The sequence below is a fragment of the Condylura cristata genome, unplaced genomic scaffold (genome assembly GCF_000260355.1).
Source record: "Condylura cristata isolate star-nosed mole 26May11 unplaced genomic scaffold, ConCri1.0 scaffold00002, whole genome shotgun sequence".
NCBI classification, from domain to species: Eukaryota; Metazoa; Chordata; class Mammalia; order Eulipotyphla; family Talpidae; genus Condylura; species Condylura cristata.
This window is the reverse complement of record NW_004567103.1, coordinates 15,660,512-15,680,216: the sequence shown is the minus strand read 5'-3', so window position 1 is coordinate 15,680,216 and position 19,705 is coordinate 15,660,512. Positions and strand designations below refer to the sequence as shown.

General features: G+C 37.1%; 1 protein-coding gene across 1 annotated transcript in view; it reads right to left on the bottom strand.

Moving 5' to 3' along the window:
• Positions 1–9,768: 9,768 nt before the first annotated feature.
• BARD1 (BRCA1 associated RING domain 1) overlaps positions 9,769–19,705 on the bottom strand; it is a 67,548-nt gene continuing 57,611 nt past the window's right edge. The window contains exons 10-11 of the mRNA XM_012726041.1: positions 11,024–11,121; positions 9,769–10,101 (exon numbers count right to left, since the gene is read on the bottom strand). Of these exons, the coding sequence (XP_012581495.1) occupies positions 9,769–10,101; positions 11,024–11,121 (431 nt within the window). The remainder of the gene's footprint in view (positions 10,102–11,023; positions 11,122–19,705) is intronic.

Genomic DNA, 19,705 nt, shown 5'->3' with positions numbered 1-19,705 from the left:
TACATTTACATATTAAGAATGAATCTTCCCTGAAATGGCCTCTCATAGTAGTAACAGAGTGGTCACCAGGAAAAGGGAAGGTTCTAGGTTCCCTGCCCCACCTAAAGGAGCTGAGCAAAGAAGAATCTGGAGGGGAGACTGAGGAGAGAGGATATAGGATGGAGAACCAGGAGACCTGAGGGAGGCACATAGAGCAAAGACACGTGAAGCAGAAGCTCTTGTTTCTTGCCTTTGAACTAGATGAAGCAGATGTGGGTGAGAGACCCGACGGGAGGTGAACTATGGCAGCATTTATCTTAATTTTGATTTTGTTCTTTTCCTCCCAAACTTGTTTGGCCATTTCTGACCCTTTTCTATGTTCCCTTGTCAGAAGGTGCTTTATTTAGCCTGTGGTGGTCTTCCAGGCCTTGCTTTGGGCCAATCCCTTTTGGGTGGACTTTTACCCACAAAGGGATGGGTAATGTTGGGTGTTTGTTTTAGAAACTATATTCTTTGTCTTTTCTGTATTGCACACTAACTGTATTAAAGGTGTTTTCCATTAAAGGTCTTATATGTTTTGTCTAGATGTAGCTAATGGCAGAATCTATTTAGAGTACGCAGGTTTGGGGGTTCAGGAGTGCCTCTCCCGGTGCTGTACCATTATGAAAGAGTAAAGTTTAATTTTTTTATCAGGGCAGAGGCAAAAGAGATGTATATAGACCACTGTCCTCTCTCAAAGGAATATTAAAATCACATAATCTCCCAATTTAAGGCACATGGTTGTGGAGGAGGAAACAATAGTTATCTTTTTCAGTCAGGCCACTTCCTAGCACTAGAAGTTTACCATTAATGGTGAACTTGGATGTTGTTTTTCATGGGTTGTATTTCTATCAGCTTGTATTGAGTTCTTGAATATTATTTTATCTAATCCACTAATTACATGCTTAAAAGACCTATTTACCTACTGTTCATTACCTCAGCTATCAAATATTGTCAACTGAATTTTCTAAGTAAAATTCAGTATCATAAAAGTACCTCTATGGTGCTTCCATTTCCTTGTTATCAATTCTTAGTTATGTACTTGGGATAACTGTATCTGCACTTGTCCTCAGATGAATTCAAGCTTTGTTTAATGACACCAAAATGCTAATTAATATCATCTGAATGTGTATACAAGGTTCAATTAGCTGTTGATTATGTAATTGTTTGAGCAATGAAGCTGCACATTGAAAGACTTTATCTTCCACTACAGATCAATAAGACTGAATCAACTATTTGTAGTCCAAGGGTCTAGTAATCCACTGAATCTGGTCAAGAAAGCACCAGTACAGAAGGGTCACTGCAGAGAATGAGTGTGCACTGGCTGATGACAGATGAACCTCTGAGGCCACCACGTTACAGCCTGTCATTATAGACTACCTCTGTCTATCTGCCCACTATCTTCTGGGTGAATGTTTGGTGATTTCGGTTTGTTTTTCCCTTGGGAGTAGGGGTAGGTTGAAAAAAAACAGTCATATTCTTTGGCATGCTCTCACTTAAGAGGTTGACTAAGGAAAGTACATGGGGGCAGGTAATTATTCCCTGTGGAAGTTAGGCTCATGCTGACTCTTCGGTATCACTCTGTTTAACCAAATTAAAGCAATTTCTGAAGACAGGGGTGTGACCTTTTTTAAAAAATGTATTTGCATGCTATTCTTTTGCCAGGCAAGGCCAAGCTATTTTTTTTTTAAATTGGTCTTAAAATTCTAATGTATGTATCAGAAAAATCTTACTCTCCTACTCATTCTGTCTGATTTTTCCTAGCTGGTGCTGCTTGAGCTTACTACAAAAAAGCATTCCAGTGCTCCCCAAGTTTTGCCATGGTTTGTTCTTTATAATACTGCTTCATGATCCTTCAAGACATTATTGTCCCCATTTTACAGATGAGCAAACTGAATGTCAGACATGAAGCTAGTACTTGTCACAATCCATCAAGTTAGCTGTACAGCTGTGCATTGTTATCCGCCATGATGCGGTCTCTCCCACACTACTTTTCAGAGTTCATTCTCTTTAGCATTGTTGCTTCAGTGAGCACAGGAGCTCATTCTTTGAACCAAAGACTCTTCTGAGGCCATAGGTGGGTTGGGAGAAGTTGTGACGGAATGGTTAATGATTCCACCTCTTGAGTCAGACTTTCTGGGTTCACCTCTCAGCAGGATCAGAACCATTTTTAAGATGTTGGCAAGTTAAACTCACAGGGTCGGTTTTCTCATCTTTAAAATTTGACAAAAATAGTACCAAAGGAAAAAGGCTGTTGTAAGGATTATTTAACATGTTTACAACAATGGAAGTAGCACCTGATGGAGTGGGTGTGCACCAGGAAAGCCTTTTATGCTCTGCAGCCCCAGATCTAAGGTACTTCCATGAATTAGTCCTGATTTCTTAAATAGCAGCCAAGCACAATGACCTTCACCAATAACTGGAGAAAGATTTTTGGTAACTTTTGATAACTTCATTGACTTGAAATAAGACAAATTCAGGGAGGGGAGAAGAGAGAAGAAAACCAATTAGTTAAAATAAATGAAAAAAGAAAAAAGAATATCCCAGGCAGGGAAGTAGATGAACTTCCAGAGACTTTATATAGACAATTCCAAGAATCCCGTGGCACATTTTTTCCTTCTGGATGACAAAACTAGAAAATAACTACAAAGCATCAAAGCTCAGGATTTTTTAGATTAAATGCCATTGAATGTCAATAAGGAGTAAAAATACAGCGCAAAGCAAAAGCATAATGCTATGGAGTAAAAGGATGCCTGGCAGAAGCAAAAAAAAGCAGAAGACAATGCAATCAGTCTTCCGTTCAAATGTAGGGCAGGGGTGGAGGCAGAGACATTTCTATTAAGGAAGCACCTACTAAAAATATCTGGTGACAGAACAGGCAAGAAGAAAACACCCAAGTTTAAAATGGAGAAGAAAGGAAAATTTAATAACCAGGACGAAAAAGTCTGGAGCCTTTAGAAAACTGTGAGGTAACATTTAAACAAGACAACTGAAGCAGCAAGCTATTTTTAGTGATCCTGACTATCACCTACAATGGAAATGATTTCTAACGAACAAAATTTTGCAAAAGGTTCAAAAGAAGAGAAGGAAATGGCCTTAATTTCAATTTCCTGTCACTAACCACAGTTGACAATTTTAGTAGGGACGATCCCATCAAGGTCATGTGCAACTTTTATATTCTTTTACATTCTATGGACTCCTTTCCTGAAAAAGTTAATATATAATATTTAAAGTATTCTCCAGCGATAACTACCTGGATATACTTCTATGAATTACCACCCAGAGCAGGCTCAGTGGTCTATTGCTCCTAATTCCACAAGGTAGCTATATTAAAAAAATTGAATGACTATATTTTTTTAAAGATGAAGTGTCACAAAACCACAAGTTTATCTTTCAGTAGATACTTAGTTTACATGCCAATTCTTAAGAAGTAGTAGTGTAATGTGAAAAAATATAAAGCAATTGTTATAGATGCTGTGTTTATTTTTTCTTTCTCCTTCCTCAAGTAATAAATTAATAAGTATTTTATATTGAAGCACCCAAAATGTCAGGTTAGTTGTCAACAATAGGCCTTATGGTTAGCAGCATCTTTAATTGATGCTCTTTTTGGTCTTTTGAAACGCCCCTCCCTCTACAGATTTCTTTCAGCTGCAATTAGCAGGCCTTAGCAAATACTACCTTTACTAAATAGGCTAGGAAGACAAGATTTGCACATTTCTCTGTACTGCCTAATACTAAGATTGGCCTTGAATACACTAAAGGTTTGTGATAGGGTAAGTGTTGCTGTTCCAGGCAAGGAATAATTCAGTCATTGAAAATCATCGAGTGTCCACATAGTATTCAGGAAAAAAGAAAACCAAAACGGTTTACTAAGTTGTTAGCAATTTACCCTGAGCCCAAATCAATGAGAACCTGCCCTAGTAAAGCATCACTCTGAGGACCAGATTACAAGAGTATGCCCAATTACTTCCAAGTGGCAGAAGCAATTCAAAGCACTGTTATTGTTTAGACACAAAAGCTAAGAATTCCAATTCTCATCATGAGTCCAGGCGTTAATGGCAATGCTCTGTCGCCTGCCCGTGTAACCCTGAGCACAGCCCGTGGTGGGTGACACTGACTTCGTGGGTGGAAGGAAGTCAAGTCCAGTGCCTGCAGAGGGGATGCAGACAAGGGTGAAGAGGCTGATTTCACCTTCATGACCACAATCCAGGGTAAACAACTTTTCCTAAGAATTCTTAACTGAGCCCAAATCAGGTGTGATGACAAAGTATTTTTCAGACAAAACATTGACAGATTGCATTCTTTCTCATGAAGTTTCAAATATGCTCCATCAAAATGTAAAAAAAAAAAAAAATCAGAAAACCCAGATCTGGGGAAAAAGTAAGTTGCTGGGTGAAAGCTGTACAGATCTCACCCGCAAGCAGTCCACGTGGAAGAGGCAGAGCCTGCAGGGATGTTTCCAAGAGAATGAAAACTCACCTATTATTCAAACAGACCTGTCTTTGAGAAAAATTATACTGGGAGGCCTTTGTCAAGGATGTCAGAAAGTAGTGAAGATGTCAATATAAGTTCAACAATTTAGCATAGATTATTTAAACTAATAAAAACTCAAGGAAAACAAAAAAGGGTTTGCAAAATAGGAAATGCAATCATGCAAACACTTGGAAGAGCGGTGAATATTTCCATAGTCATCATTGAGAAAAACCCAGAACTGTGATTTAAATTACATATTGGGAAGTCTGAGCAAAGGAAAGAAAGAATCTGAGAGACAAAATTGATCATTTACCATAAAGGAAAACCAGTAATTATCTAAGATAGAGGAAAGAAGCTGTATACATCTGCTTGTTCTATAGAAGGTAAATACCAAGGGAAACTAGTAAGTATACAAAGTAGTCCTCTGAGTAGCGCTTGCAAGAGAGATCCAGGAGGCTGATGCTTTTCAGTCTAAATTTTAGCATCATTTGACTTTTTAAAAATTATCTATATAGTTGTTACCAAATGGAAAATTTTTAAATACCAAGCTATTTTTAAAATCTTACATTCAAAAATACCTCCCTTCTAGTGACTTCGTCTAAATTCATAGAAAAACAACATGAATATTAAAAAGATGCATTTTAAAGGGTAAGTGAAGTAACCTGGATCACTTTACTGCTTAAATTATCTTAAGATTAAATTTGCTAACTTAGCAAATTAAACGCGGATAGCAAAAACTCATTTCCTATTCATGGTTTCAGTAATCTCCATTTCCCACTTCTGACTTGACTTCCAATTAAAGAAAAAAAAAGTCCCTAATAAAGTATTGATGAGATGCCATTCTCTTCTACTCAAGGGGAATTAAAAAATGGCTAGTGAATATCAAGGCAACTATTCATGTATTTGATCCTAAGAACGAATCCCAGTTACCTGTTCAAAAGTGCCTGATGGTGACCAGGGCAAACACACTTGCCTCTTCTGCTCAGCAGAGAGTCCGTGTGGGAGGCCACCTTCTCAAAGTGTACTGATGCAAAGTGCCCACCGCTGTGCAGGCCTCAGCGCTAGTGTAAACACTGCAGGACACAGAGATGGCCTGCATCAAGCCATGTTTGTGCAATCATCTGATGACCTGTTTGGCGCTCACACTGGAAGGCTCGCCAGGGCTGTGGCCAAATCTTTTCACTTTAGTTGTGCCAGAGCAGCTACAAAGCCTGAGAGCCAGTAGTTTCTCAATAAAATATTCCATGAATCAATGTTGAGTGAGCAAATCAGTATGAGAACTGTTTGACTTCCTCTTGAAACATAAAGCCACATCTACATTTTTAAAAGGATAAAATGCATTATGTATAATTGCTAGTGAATCTTTGCAAAGCCCTTTAAGTAAGAGGACATTGGTGAAAGTCAACTACCTGCTCTCGTGCTTATGTCACCAAAAAGGTCAGTAGAAAAAACCTTTACAATCTTCATTTACTTTTCAGAATGTACTAATCCTCTTATAAGTTAAACACTGTACATGTTAATTATTATTACCAGTCCAGAAAAAGATCCAATTTGCCATCAGATGTCATAACTAAGGGTTAGTACTCATCTAAAAAAAGAAAGTATGACTACAATTAAAAACGTATGTATCATCATATTGTATAACAAAGCCCATACATCTTGGGGAATCAAAATATATCACATACATAATATATAGTTACATCCAGACACACACCCACCCACACCTGCATAGCAATGTGTACTGAGCCAAATACTATTCCTACAGGGTATGACTACCTACCTCACAGGTAAATTTCCAACAATAAATGGTGCCAAAGCAGTGACTTGTAACTGCTTGAAATGGATTGAGAAAAATTTTAAGAACACTTATGGTCTGAAAATTAGGGTCACGGAAGCAGAAGTGGGACCACAGAACATACATTAACAGATGACACCTTCTTTCGAGATGCCCAAGCCCAGCTGGTAGGTTCATTCAGGTAGAAGTCACGTCATGGACTCTCATAAAGGCAAACGCTCACACTTCAGTTTCCTGAGAGGCCTGTGGCAGAACCCTAAGGCAGCATTTAACCTGAGCTCTGCCAATGAGCTACACGTGAGGTCTAGTTTTCTGGGCCTGTTTCATCATCCTAACCCGAGATTCTCACAGGCAAAGTGAGGCAGACTAGTGCTGCTACCAAAAGGCTGAATTCCTTTTTACTTTCCTGGTTAGTTTCTAACCATAGGTGCTAGATGTAAAATCGCCTCAACTCATGAAAATCCTCACTTAAGGCTCATTTTCCAACTTTTGTATTTTAAGGTAACTCTTAAGTCTCAATTAAATCTGTAGGGTATACCCTGCATTTTGTACGGATGATGTCAAGTGATGATGAAGCCTTTACCCTAAAGAAAATTTCCCATGTCCTCCACAGCCAAATGGATTGTAAAGATGTTAACCCATTTTATAATGAAAATCACCCAAGTATTGTACAAACATCCCAAGCCAGGTAGGTTCATCATCAGTGAGAGACTCTGAGAGCCCATGACATCATCCCCACAGGCAAAGGGAGACAAGCCAGCAGGAAGACAGCAACTTGGGCCCCGCCCTGCAAATCCCTGCACCTTCCTTGCTCTTAGCAGTTCTCTGATGCGCCCCACCAAATCTGCCATCAGCGCTCTACCCTGCGGCTCTGCTGTTACCTCTATATGCTCAGTCTCTGGCTCAGATGCGCCATGCCACACTCCAGGTGCCACCAGCACTCCAGGTGCACCAGGCACGCGTATAAGACCACAGGTGTCGATCACTGATGCTAATGGCAGGGGGGTGGAGTGGGGTGGGGCGACAACGGACCTGATCACTTCCATCTACCCTACACAGAAGTTTGGCTGCATAAATTATACATGAAGTAATTTCTGCAATGATTGACACACTTGATCATAACTCCCTCCTAATAAGTCATATTGTATTTGAAAATTATTAAGTACCATAAAGCAGCCAGTGTGCTTTAGAAATATTTCTACCCAAAATTAAAGGGCATTAGTGTTCAAAAGTAGCTTTTGCTAATTGAAAGATTCTCACAGGCCTTTCTCAGTCTGACTCCTCACTAGCACAGAACAAACCACTTTCAAAGACACAGAGAGATGGAAACAAAAATAACTTTAATGATTTATAGTAAACAAAAAGGAAGCTCGCATCTATGATTGAAAAAAGAAAACAATTACAAGTATATCTATACAGAAAAGTACAAATTTTCAGAGCTCCACATCAATCAACTGCTGTCAAAATAAATTATTAAGAAACCAATAATAAAACTGCTTAAGAGTGGGGGGACAAAATATGACAAAGCAGGAGGGGAACAAACAAATAACTGAAGTAAGTGAGCATCAACGCCCAGAGGTGATTTACAAAAAGGAATTTAAATCAGAAAAATAGACGCGCACCTGTCTAGGAAGGTGACCAATGAGGCAATAGAAAGTGACTAAAAGTCCATTATAAATCAAAAATGACAACCCAAAACCCAGAGTCTTAAATTATTTAATCCAAACATTATCTAACCCCTCCGTTCAGTTTGGGGCTGTGGTGTTCATCATTCTCCGGTAGACAGAAACGTGGGGCAAACACATTACCACTTAAAGAGAATGTATGTCTGCGAGCTAACTCACCCCTGAAGGTCAGGGTCAGCAGCATATTAACTTGCTCACATAATATATTTCTTGATATGAAAAAGTAACATGTCAAAGAAGGAAATAAGCTAAAATGAAGTCTGAAATAATAAGAATATCAAACTTTTTAAAAAGTGGATCTTTAAAAGTTCACCAAAGTTCACAGACTCTCCTTTCAAATGCTTCCTTATTTAACAAACTGTCTTCTTTGGCTCGGAGAAATCAAACTGCGTTCTCACAGTATCTCGCTTCTCGTGTCTTTATTATTGTAAGACCACTCCATTTCCAGGAAGACTTTTTAAAGAATTCTGCTTCGTAAAAAATGCTTTGATACCATCCACCAAAGAGAACACTGCGACAGCGGCAACCACCCGGGTGGGCTCAACCTCCGCCATTCTCGGCTCCTGCCCAGTCCTGCCCAGTCCTGCCCACCACACTGCAGCTGGCATGGTCTTGGCACTGTGAATTGTTTTCACTGAAAAATGAAATAATGAAAGTATATCTATACCGAAAAGTACAAGTTTCTAGAGCTTCGCATCAAAACTGCTGTCAAAATAAGTTATTTAAGAAATGAGTAATAAAACTCCTTAAGAGTGGGTGAACAAAACATGACAAAGCAGGAGGGGAACAAACAAAAAAAATTAAGTAAGTGAGCAGCAAGTCCTTCACTCCTACCTCCAGACTTGTTACGGCCTTTTGTACCAGATGGATAAAAAGTCTGCTCAACATTAAGTAATCCCAAACTTCTGCCTCCACAGCAATGCATGCATTTTTAAAATACTTGAAGAAAAATCAAACCTTCAAAAAATTACTTTAACAATACCTAGCAATGTCTACCAGAAAAAAACTGCTGCATAATTTAATGTATTAACATTCGGATGACAATTTGTTAGTCTGGTGAAACTTAGGAAATATTGATATAAAATTGTGTTAGAGAAAATGCTCCATGTATATATACATATAGCAAATAGCTAAAATCTGATAGGTAACACTACGGGTACACAATAAAAATATATGCCATGAGACCAAGGTTTTTTTTCACCAAAGAGTAACACAATCAAGGTTCAAATCATGATTGCCTGATGAATATACAAGCTAAAATTAAGGATGAAAATGTGGAACAGGTTTCCAAGTTAATTGTTAAGAAACTAAATACAGAAAAAGAGGAAGACAACTATACACAGGAGAATTTAACTCTGGGGGGTAACATTTAGACTGGTACTCAATTTTTACTACAAGAGACTGAGAATTATTTGACTTTACTAAAGAATGACAAGTACATCTGCTAGTGGCAGGTATGGATTTCTTTTCATCAAAGAGCATTAAACAGCTGAGACAATAATGATACCCCTTCCATATTGAACCAACAGTTCTGATGCCCTCTCATTAATCTTTGATAGCTGACAATTTGACTAGAAAGACATGATGAAACAAAACATAAGCCAGTTGTAAAGTCCTTCAAAGCAACTTCAGTAAACAGAATGAATTCCTAAGCTGACACAAAATTTACTTTTCAATTCAAAGAAAAAAAGTAATAGGAATGAGTCTACCTATTGTAAAAATGTGAAAGATTCAAACAGTGCAAATTTTGGGATCTCACAGTGAAGTTCAATTTGAACAATTCATCAGGTAAGGTATTCAGTTGTCAAGAGGGAGCAACTCAAAGGCCATCACACAGTCTATAAACCAGCTGGAAGGAGCAATCCAGACTTTGCCCTGACGGACCCTCTCTTGGCGATGATGAGACAAGTCCTCGTAGATGATGTACTGTGTGCAGAAGCGCTGGTCAGAGTCAGCTTTGGCATGGTAAGCCACTGTATTGATGGTCTGGGTCACATCGCTGTCAGGCTTGGGCTTTCGGCTGAGAACTTGGCCTCCTGCAGCACTGACAAGCTTGATAAGGTTGTCCTTTGGATGGTGTTTGTAGGTTCCCCCGAAGTAGAAGTAGCATCCATCAAATAGCTTTGGCAACTGAAATTATGCCCAAAAAATGCATCTTGAAAGTTAAGTCACAATATTTAAAAACATTGCATATGAATGAGGGAAATAAAAACAGCAGTTATGAGCTGTGAGAAGCTACTTAATGAGGTGATAGGTAGGACAAGCTGTATTTCAATACAACTATTTGGGTCAAGAAAAATACTAACGCAAATAAAGGTTTCACACATTTACAGTTTTTTCTGTTAAGACTCTGTCACCATGCCAGGTAATTTTTAGTCTCCTCACATTTTAAGTATGCTTTGTATGTAATTTTTTTAAAGCAAACAAAAACTGTTCATCAAGCTTCTTTTATCAGAATATTTAATCTTATTTGCTGAGATTTAAGCTGAAAAATTCCTAGGTAATCTGAAATATGCTCTGGGATACTAAGCAAAGTCGGAGGCAGCCTCCAGGGTTCCAGACACGTATTCCTGGGGGTGTAATATGTTCTGAAGCCACAGCTGGGGATCCAATTAGCTATGACACACAATTCTGTGAGCTGTATGGGGGGGAAAGCTTAACAATTCCCTTCTATAAAAATTATTTTTCTTCATCATTTCTAGTATACTTAAATATCAATAGGATAATGGAATATTATCCATTAAAACTGCAATATGTGGCAATAAAAACATACGGTAACGAAATCCAAACAGCAGCCATAAGTCTTCTTTCAAGGTACTTCCTGTATCTGAGCTTTATGGGAATGTTCAAAATGCCAAAAATCCATTAACAGTCTGAAATTATTACCTTTTACATTTTACTGCTTATATGATCATCTCTCAAAATCAAGTACTTGAAACAAGCACAATTAAAATCTTAATCAGTCACCTGTACTTGTTGAAAGGGCAGGAGAAATTTTTCCTGATGGTACAAGTAATGTTAAGTTATAAGAAGAACAATGAAAGAAAAATACCAGCTGTTCTCTATTAAGCCTGCTTCTCTTTGGTCCTTCAGGAATTTCATACTTTTCTTCCTGTTCACATTCTTTCCTTTGTAGACATGCTTTCACCCCTGACAAAAACAAGGACCAAAACAAAGAAAAGCATCAAGTGAGCACTACTTCTTTCTCATTGAATTAAACAATTTACCCAAATGATTTCACTTCTTTAGAGTTGTTTGAAGTATTATTCTGAAACAGAAACTTTTTTTTATACCAAAACAAAATACAGTAAAACTGGTTTTCCACATAAAGAAAATACAAGAATTCTTTCCTTCAAAGGACTAAGCAATGTTGTACCAAACAATTAACAAATTACAGGCCCTGGAAAAACCTAGGTGAATACACCATTTCACATACAAGAATAAAAATCTAAGTTTTACTTCAGCAGTTAATGAAATGAAGGTGAATTAAAAAGACCCTCCCTCCTTTACTTCATTCAGCACACTACTGTTTGACCTTGAGCTCATCAACCACAGCGCTCACCCTGATGGACTGGAAAGGTTCGGCATGTGTTTCAGTCTACAGCACCTCATTCAGCTGGTTGCACAGCAGCGGCTACGCAGCAGTGTTTGTTAAATAAAGCGAACCCAGTTTGGGACTTGACAGTATATAGCCTATAGATTATAGATGGGCAGAACTTTGCAGCAAACAGCCTTCTGCTACCTTCAAAAAGCCGTTTCATGGTTCCAGGTTAAAAAGCTCAAGTCATTGGCACTGGTGAGGGACACTCTACTCACTGGCTCCTCGGTAGCAAAAGCCTGAAAAAAAAATAATGTTCCCCGCAGGAATGCCAAAGACCAGTTTTGGATAGCAGGACACTGGCAACTTCTACATGTTGGTATACTGACTGTCACTTAAGGAGGAAGGCCATGATACATACATATCTATTTTATATCTATCCTGCTCTAAGTTTTTTAGTGCTATTTGTCATCAATATATCATGCCCTTGTTTTTATTTATTTAAGATTTATTTATTCATACAGAACTGGGCCAGAGATACGGAGGGTGAGAGAATTCACCAGAGACAGAGTGGGGAGCAGAACAGGCAAATCTATGAAGTACACTGCTGAGGGGAGCAGAGGGCAGGTCAGGAGAGGTCTGCCGCGCCATGTAGTCACCTCAGGGACAGGCAGGGATCAAACTCATGGGGAAATGGTTTTAGCTTCTTAGTGTTGTGCTTTAACCCGCTGCGCCACCAAGGAGGGCCTTATTTAAGATTTATTTATTTATGCATATGGAACTGGGGTATAGGCCAGAGGTGCAGGGTTAGTGAGAGGATTCACCAGAAGACAGGGCGGGGAGCAGAAGAGGCCAACTGAGAAAGTACACTGCTGAGGGGAGCAGTGAGCGGGTCTGCCACGCCACGTGGTTCACCTCCAGGGTGGGGATCGAATTCATGCGTAAGTGGCTTTAGCTTCTGAGTGCTGCACCACCAAGGAAGGATTCATGCTCTTGTTTTTGATGGTAGGTAACTAAATTTATATTGTGAACTCAAATTACTTAACTATTCCAAAAACTTGTGTTGGGATCATTGTTTGAACGCTTCTGTTTCTCTATCTGTGGGCAAAAAGAAAATGAAAAAAGGCACCTATTTCACAGGACTACTAAGGATAAAATGTAAAAAGCATTCTGGAAACTTAGTACAACACTAAATATGTTCAATATAAAACAAATAATTCACATAATTTCCTGTTCAAAATTATTTTGCTTAACAACCTGTTTGATCACTGGAGAAGCACCATAGAGATAGAAAACCGTATGTATTTTCCAGCTTTTTTTTTTTTTTAAAGATTTATTTGTGCATACAGAACTAGGGTACAGGCCAGAGGCTCAGGGGCAGCAAGAGGCTTCACCAGAGACAGAGTGGGGAGCAGAACAGGCAGATACACGAAGTACACTGCAGAGGGGAGCAGCGGGAGGGTCAGGAGAGGTTTGCCGCGCCATGTGGATCTCCTCCCGGGCAAGCGGTAATCGAACGCATGTGGAAGTGGCTTTAGCTTCTTAGTGCTGTGCTTTAACCCGCTGCGCCACCAGGGAGGGCCATATTCTCCAGCTTTTTAATACACTGTCCATGGAACAGAAACTTAACAGCAGAGGTTACTGGAAAAGTTGGGACAGCAATTCAGGTCTTCTTACTTGCTAAGTGTTGTTAATATAAAAGAAAAATATTCTTACAATATTTGCTATAGGTATAACCAGTACAGAATTCTATGCACACCAATTAAAATTATTACACAGTAACAGTCACAGTCCACACTCTGAACTGTTTTAGTTTTGAATATCAAAATGTTACAAGTAACACTTGAAATTCAATAGAAAATATTTATAACTGTTTACACCTAGGCTTTTGGTTGAAAATCAGACATATTTGCTAAAAATAAACTAATTAGCCATATTTTGAAAACTCTAGAAAAGTGCAATGACAAATCCTGCCCAGCTGATGCCTACTTAATTCAAGAGTAGAATGACTTAGGCCTCCCTGGTGGCGCTGGGGTTAAAATCTCAGCACTGTGAAGCTATAGCCAGCAACTGGGAACGTAAGTTTCATCCCTGGCCAGGGTGCTGACCAACATGTTGCAGAAAGACCTTGCCTGTCTCACCCACTGCTCCCCTCAGCAGTATATTTCAGTAGACTGCCATGTTCTGCTCCATACTCTGTCTCTGGTGAATCCTCTCACATACATCCTACCCCCCAGCCCCCCACATGTGGCCTACACCCAGTTCTTGAATACATAAATAAAAAAAAATAAATCTTAAAAAAAAAAAAAAAAGAGTAGAATGACCTAAAAGCTATTAGTAGATTCTGGAAACTGCATGTACCTGTAAATTTAACTCCTTCTGAGCCAACAGGTGATGTGATCTGACACAAGGAACACAATAGTCTCAGAACTGCATTTGATACACAATTAGATTCATTTGTGGATGAGAAATAAAAGGTCACTAGACCTATTAAAAATTATCAAGAATTGGGCCCTCCCTGGTGGCGCAGTGGGTTAAAGCACTGCACTGAGAAGCTAAAGCCACTTCCGCATGAGTTCGATTCCTGCCTGCCCCAGAGGTGACCACATGGCACAGCAGACCTCTCTTGACCCGCCTGCTGCTCCCCTTAGCAGTGTACTTCATAGATCTGCCTGTTCTGATCCCCACTCTGTCTCTGGTGAAGCCTCTCACCGCCTCTGAGCCTCTGGGCCTGTACCACAGCTCTGTATGTACAAATAAATAAATCTTAAAAAAAAAAAAAATTATCAAGAACAAAAACCATCAATGGAAAAATAAAGAAATTCAAGATTTTCCTAGAGTTCTTCTGTAAAAGTTTATTTTAGACTAACCCAGACTTTATGAAATATCATTTTTAACTTTCTTCTCTATTACCCCAAATGGACATATTAGTAAAATGTCATTTCTATACATGAGTGAATATTCAGAATTGGAAGGAAGAGAGAAGACAGGATTAAAAGCAGTGGTACTTTTTGAGGGGGAAAAAAATGTATGAGATCTACAGTCTTACTCTTTCAAAGTAATCCTATAATAGTTATAAATTTTTAAATATCTAGACTCAGAATTTAAGATGATAAAATTTTGGCAATCTAGTTTTATTTTATAATTTATAAAATCAAATGCAGAACATAAAATTGCAAAGGTCACCAAAAAACAAGTTAAATATTAGCATTTCTTAATACAGCAGCTCCACTCTGGTACTCTCTTTATCTCACATCTGTGAAGCATCTACTAAGTATAAGAGGAGTCACAGCCTCTGTCATTAAGCAGAGAAGTCTATTCAAAAAAATTTTTTTTAAATATTCCTGATATTTCCTGCCACATCCTATTTTAATTAATCTAGTCCTAAATTTTACTCAAAACTGAACTAGAATGCCTATCATACCTCTAAGTATGCAAGGTTAAATGATATAAAAACCTATTGCTTTATTTTCCATCAATAAATATTCAACTTTTAAATAGGTTTTGTAATTATGCCCATATTTTAAGGGTCCAAAGGTGATATTAAGACAATCCCAAGCCATAATACACAATGGCAAAGAAAAATTCCTACATCTGACATGAACTTGATGTGTCTTGAATTTTTGTTACAAAGTCAACTAAGGAACAAAGGTCAAGAACTACCGACAAACATGAAAAGAGTCATGTATTTCAGATTCTGCTTTTCCCTCAGTTCCAACTTAAAATGGCTAACCTTTTGCAGAATAGTGTTATGTGGGAGCATATCTGAATGTCAGAAAGATAATAAAAAAGAAAAATATTCCTTGATATTTATTTCAATGTTAAAAGCAAAATCATTTTCTTGAATGAAAATGTCTAAATGCAAAATATATTCTGAAAACAATGTAAGAACAATATTTTAAAGCTGGCAATCAAATATTTTGGAAGTATTATAGACCTAGGTTTATTTGAAATTGGCTTCAAAAACATGACAAATACTAGTAATGTGAGAAATGGTGCACAACCAGTTTTACTTTTATTTTAGGTACTGAAAAGATGTGAAGTGGAATTATTTAATAATTTTAAATAGTAAAACATCTTAAATAACACATCTAATATCATGACATTGTTTCACTATTGCACCCTTGGGCACAAACAAGTAGAATTTATCTACAAAACTCATTATTTTGCACATAAATTACTTTCATACTTTTTAAGCACCTATGTATGTGGCTCCCTTTGTATATTTCCAGTGATATTTTCAGAATATTCAAAAACAGGGTATGTAGATAAGTGACTATGTCAGTAGAGCAAAATTAAATACTGATCATTTAATACTCCTCTGGTATCTATGTTAACAAATGAATGGCTAATGTAAAATAATAATAATAATAAGCTGTGCCTGTACTGAATGTTTATCCATTTTATCAATTTGATTGAAAATTTTAAATGTTAAAAAATCAGGTGAAAATGTTATCTATTAATTTTGACAGTGTACTGGCATTAGTCAATCAACAGAATGTGTATGTAACAGATACTAGAATGTAATATGGCATCAGGAAAAATGACATGGTACATACCAAGATGGTAATGGGGAAGATGCCAATGCTTTCATAGTGTAAATAGGTCTCATGGCATAAAATTTTCATCTGTATAGCAGCTGTTCTTTAAAGTAGGAGGGAAAAAAATCTAACATCCTAATACGATTACTGAGCAGAATGAATACAACCTTCTGATAGTTTATCCAAGCAGGCAATCTGCTAACTCCCTGTGCCACCTAATAACAACAAAAGAATGCTAAGGAACGTCTAGATCCAGAACATGTTTGAATAATGACAGTGTTTTGTTAAAAGGCGTGGTTATAGCATTAAAAACTGAATCTTTTAAAAGCTGGGTTACAGCTGAAATGCTACAAGTCCCAATCAGACTACATAAAATGAGGAGCCTAGTGCTGTAGAATTAAGTTGTGTAGAATGAAACAAATAGGACAATGCACATTATACCTAAGGACACAAAAATTAGATGGCTGTGTTGGCCTAAACCAAATAAACTACATGCTCTGGCCCTGAGACAGGCTAGTTGAAACCTGTAACACTTCATCTAATCAATTCTTCATAAATAAGGAAACTTAAGTCCTCAGAGATTTAAGCTGCTTTTGCAGTAGCACCAGAAAGGTGAGAATTTAGATATCCTCCAACTCCTAGATCAGTTTTTAAAAATCTTCAAACTCTATTCTTTATCTTATTAAGAAAATTAACAATTTAAGTAAATGCCAAGTATCTCTACTCATATTTCATTTATTGTACCTCTCTTACAATAAATCACGCAAATATGACTAAGTAGGAGAGAAATAAGGCAAAAAGTACTAAATAGCAAAAATTTCTTACCAAACACTTAGTGTGAAGGAGTATGACGAGAATAATGCATTTGGCTTTGTATCCAGTGAGCGAAGACTTTATTCTTACAAATGCAAAATCCAACTCTTTAACTTGCAAGTTATAGAAAAAAATGTATTTCATTTTCAATAATTTTATCAACTTCTTAGTGAACTCTATTGAGATAAAAACTATCTGATTTACTAAACAAGAAGCAAGAATAAAATGCCTTAACTGGCCCTCCCTGGTGGCGCAGCGGGTTAAAACACAGCACTAAGAAGCTAAAGCCACTTCAGCATGAATTCGATTCCCGCCTGCCCCTGAGGTGACCACATGGCATGGCAGACCTCTCCTGACCCACCTGCTGCAAGCCTCAGCAGTGTACTTCCTCGATCTATCTGTTCTGCTCCCCGCTCTATGGTGAAGCTTCTCACCGTCCCTGAACCTCTGGCCTGTATCCCAGTTCTGTATGCACAAATAAATTTATAATAATAATAATAAAAATGCTTTAACCTTTCAGCAATTAGTGATATATTAATGCTATTAATGAAATGGCTGAATCTATAGTCAAAACACTACTTAATTAGTGAGCTTTAAAGACTAATGATATTTTAAGTTTTATTTACTCAAAAGTTAAGCAAACTTCAGTAAGAATTCTTCACCGTATTTTCCATGTTAAATAATCAGAACTTTCACAACTCTCCTAAACAAACTCACCTAAAATACAACATATACTATTATTGTTAATCTCTTTACATACATCAAAATCTCAAAATAGGTCATTTTCTACAAACTTAGATACAAATTAATCAAAATGTTTTACATCTGTAATACTACTTATAAAATTCATATTATTCCATCATCTTCCACTTAAATAGTTTAACAGAAAGGTGAACTCATAGTCTCTCTTTTGGGAGAGTAAGATGTATATGCAAGACCACTTGTTGGCTTTCTCAACTAATAGCTTCCAAACCGAAATGATTTCACATAAGTTGTGTCATCTATATAAAACACAGGAAATTCCTGTGTATGGCAAAATACATACTTTAAAATGTCAAACTACTAGCCTTACAAAATATTTATTACTCTTATCTCACCTTCCTCGTTTTTCATTATTAAATTTTAAGATTTTTGACTGCAGTTATCTATCATTTTGCAGAAACAAAGGAAGAAATACCTATTTTACTAAAATTAAAGAGATGCTTTTAGCCCAGATGTATTCATGATCATGTCTGCCATTCATGATCATGTCCTGATCAGGTAAGCTTTCATTCTGCTGATCTTACTACCTTTTTATATATAGGTAAACAGCCCAATTCTCAAAGTACTGCTATGCTCAAAGTCATTAGTCATTATGGTAGCACTTGAGTCTTAGCAATGCCTGGAATCTGCATACTAATGTAGCTTATGAATCTGAGCTACAATAACTTTTATAAAAGCTTGCATTATACATAAAGGTATTCCTTTATTCTAAATCTCTAGTAACCACTCATAAATGCATGTGCATTTTCACTTAACTGCATGCACGACTAATTCTTGAATCTATGTTTAGTCACTTTATGCTACTTTTAAGAAGGAAAAACAAAATCATACAAAAAGGAGTAGAAAAAACATTTCCTGAATTGACAGCACCACACAAATTGTTATATAATACAATGAAGACAAGAAAAAGTATTAAAATGGAGATCTATTAAATGTTCAAAGGGAGACTACCCTCCTAGGAAGATCGTGGAATTTGCTCCCTCTCTTCAAAAGCTAGAACAGTAAATAAATAACATATTGTTATTCTTCTGGAGATATGCTATTTGCAACTGAAATGGCACTGACAATCAGAAACAAAAATCACTCTCAGATAAAAGCAAATGTCCTAAAAAATGAAAACACAGATAATACAACATACTATAGGGCAAGACCAAAAGCCTACTGTTGGCAGAGTCAAACAACGCATTTATGGAACTGAAGGTGACAACACTTATTAGTAAAAGGAAGGCTGAAAAATGGACCTCCTTCTTCCATTCAAAATGAATCAAGTTGTGAAAACGAAAGAGACTGCTTTTAGATGCTTTTACATCAGGCTTTCTATCCACTTGGCTATAATATCACTAAACTAGAAAAAAAGGAATCATAAAGGAAATCTTTTGCAACAGTGAAAAAATAGAAAAATAATACTCACTTCAACTTCTGGAAAACTTGGTGACAGGTAAAAGAAATAAACCCAATATTATGAAATTCCACAGTTAAGAATAAAATACAATGAACTGAAAGCTAGACATGAAAATTAAAAGCTAAATGCTCTAGTGATGCCATCAAAAAACATCTAACTTCAGGAAATCACAGAAAGTACTGTCACAAATCATTACATTTGTGACTCCACACATATATCATTCAATAACTAGTTATTTCTAGCTTAAGCCAGTATTCGAATTAAAAAATTTATATATAAACACCTATTTCTTCATGGGACAGTACACTGCATTCATTTTACTTTTACTTAATTTAGCAAACTGAGAAGGTAAAATTCCACCACAAAAATATACTGCCTTATCATGAAACATTTTAGGCAAAATTTAGATCTCAGTCCCAAAACCCTATGTTATGAATATTATCATCAAAGTAATCCTCTTTGCAAATGTGGCTGAAGATCAAAATCAGTCTAATGTCTGAAGTTTTATAAAAAAAAAAGTTTTAATCATACTTGGTATTTCCTTTTAGTCACATATTTATACTTCAAATACTTACATAAAAATTTCCATTGTGGGAACAAAGAAAATTTGTTCAGCAAGTGGTGCTGGGAAAACTGGGAAGCTACATGCAAAAAAATGAAACTAGATCACTGCCTCAC